General features: G+C 36.2%; 1 protein-coding gene across 1 annotated transcript in view; it reads right to left on the bottom strand.

The window, feature by feature from the left end:
• Window positions 1-217: 217 nt before the first annotated feature.
• CCDC125 (coiled-coil domain containing 125) overlaps window positions 218-1,056 on the bottom strand; it is a 28,583-nt gene continuing 27,744 nt past the window's right edge. Inside the window, exon 9 of the mRNA XM_045285230.1 lies at window positions 218-1,013. Coding sequence (XP_045141165.1) covers window positions 792-1,013 — 222 coding nt within the window. The 3' untranslated portion in view covers window positions 218-791. The remainder of the gene's footprint in view (window positions 1,014-1,056) is intronic.

Raw genomic sequence — 1,056 nt, 5'->3', positions numbered from 1 at the left:
AAGTAGAGTAAAGGTTTGGGGGAGGGGATAACGTGGTGGTGGTGGTGGTGGTGGTGTAAAGGGGAGACGATATCAAGAGTCCATGCAGAAAAACGATGATTGGAAACTGACTGTGGTAGCAATAGTACAATTCTACTTGATGTGATTGAAATATGGTATGATATGGTACATGTATCAACCCCCAACTAATAAAAAAAGCACAGCGGAGACAATGAGGAAAAAAATGAAACAAAGAAATTAATTCAAAATGGTCTGATTGTCAGAATTCTGTGTAGACCTAGCTATAAAATGATAAAAAAACATTTAAACCAAGGCTATGAAGGCAGCCAGCAGTGACTTGGAATATACTTGGGCCAGAGTCCCAGCATCATCATTTGTTTTAATTGACATTTACTTAAGAACTGTTATTTCAAAACCTTATATGACACATTCTGGAAAAAATCTTAAAGGCAAATAAAGCAAGATAAATATATTATTTCAACAGTCATTCCTAGGCATTGTTACTTTGTATTGGAATACGGTTGTTTTAGCCAGTGGGATAATCCTTGAGTGAACCTACATAGCTAATTAATGAGGTTGTTAGTTTTTCTTCCTACCAATCATTTTTTTTAAGATCTTAGCAAACTGAAAAATTCATAAAATATATTAATGTAACTTAAAAAACAAAATACATCCATACAGAATACTAATGAAATTCTTGTAGAATAGATTCTAGCGTTTCATTATTTAAGCTGCCTCCTAAAACTCAGAAGTGCCAGGCACACATACAACTTCTCAGGATGTAGCAACATTCAAAACATGATACCTGATGGCAAAGAATGGGATTTCTTAAGAGTCCGTGTATAGTTTTGATCTGCTTGAGGGTGAGGGTTCGAAGACATGCGGGTCATAGAATGAAAAGTGTGGGCATCTGAATTTATAGGATCATGCAAACCAGGCAACTCTGAGGTTTTATGCCAGGGGTTTTTGAGTGAAAACGTCTCTTCCCCGGGATTTTTTTCGTTGTTGTGTCTCTATTGTTTTTGGTATTGCTAAATAATCCCCAGTCCTTCCTTT

This window comes from Echinops telfairi, unplaced genomic scaffold (genome assembly GCF_000313985.2).
Source record: "Echinops telfairi isolate 266 unplaced genomic scaffold, ASM31398v2 ScPeMD7_7469;HRSCAF=8507_1, whole genome shotgun sequence".
Taxonomy (NCBI): Eukaryota; Metazoa; Chordata; class Mammalia; order Afrosoricida; family Tenrecidae; genus Echinops; species Echinops telfairi.
This window is presented reverse-complemented; position numbering and strand designations above follow the sequence as displayed.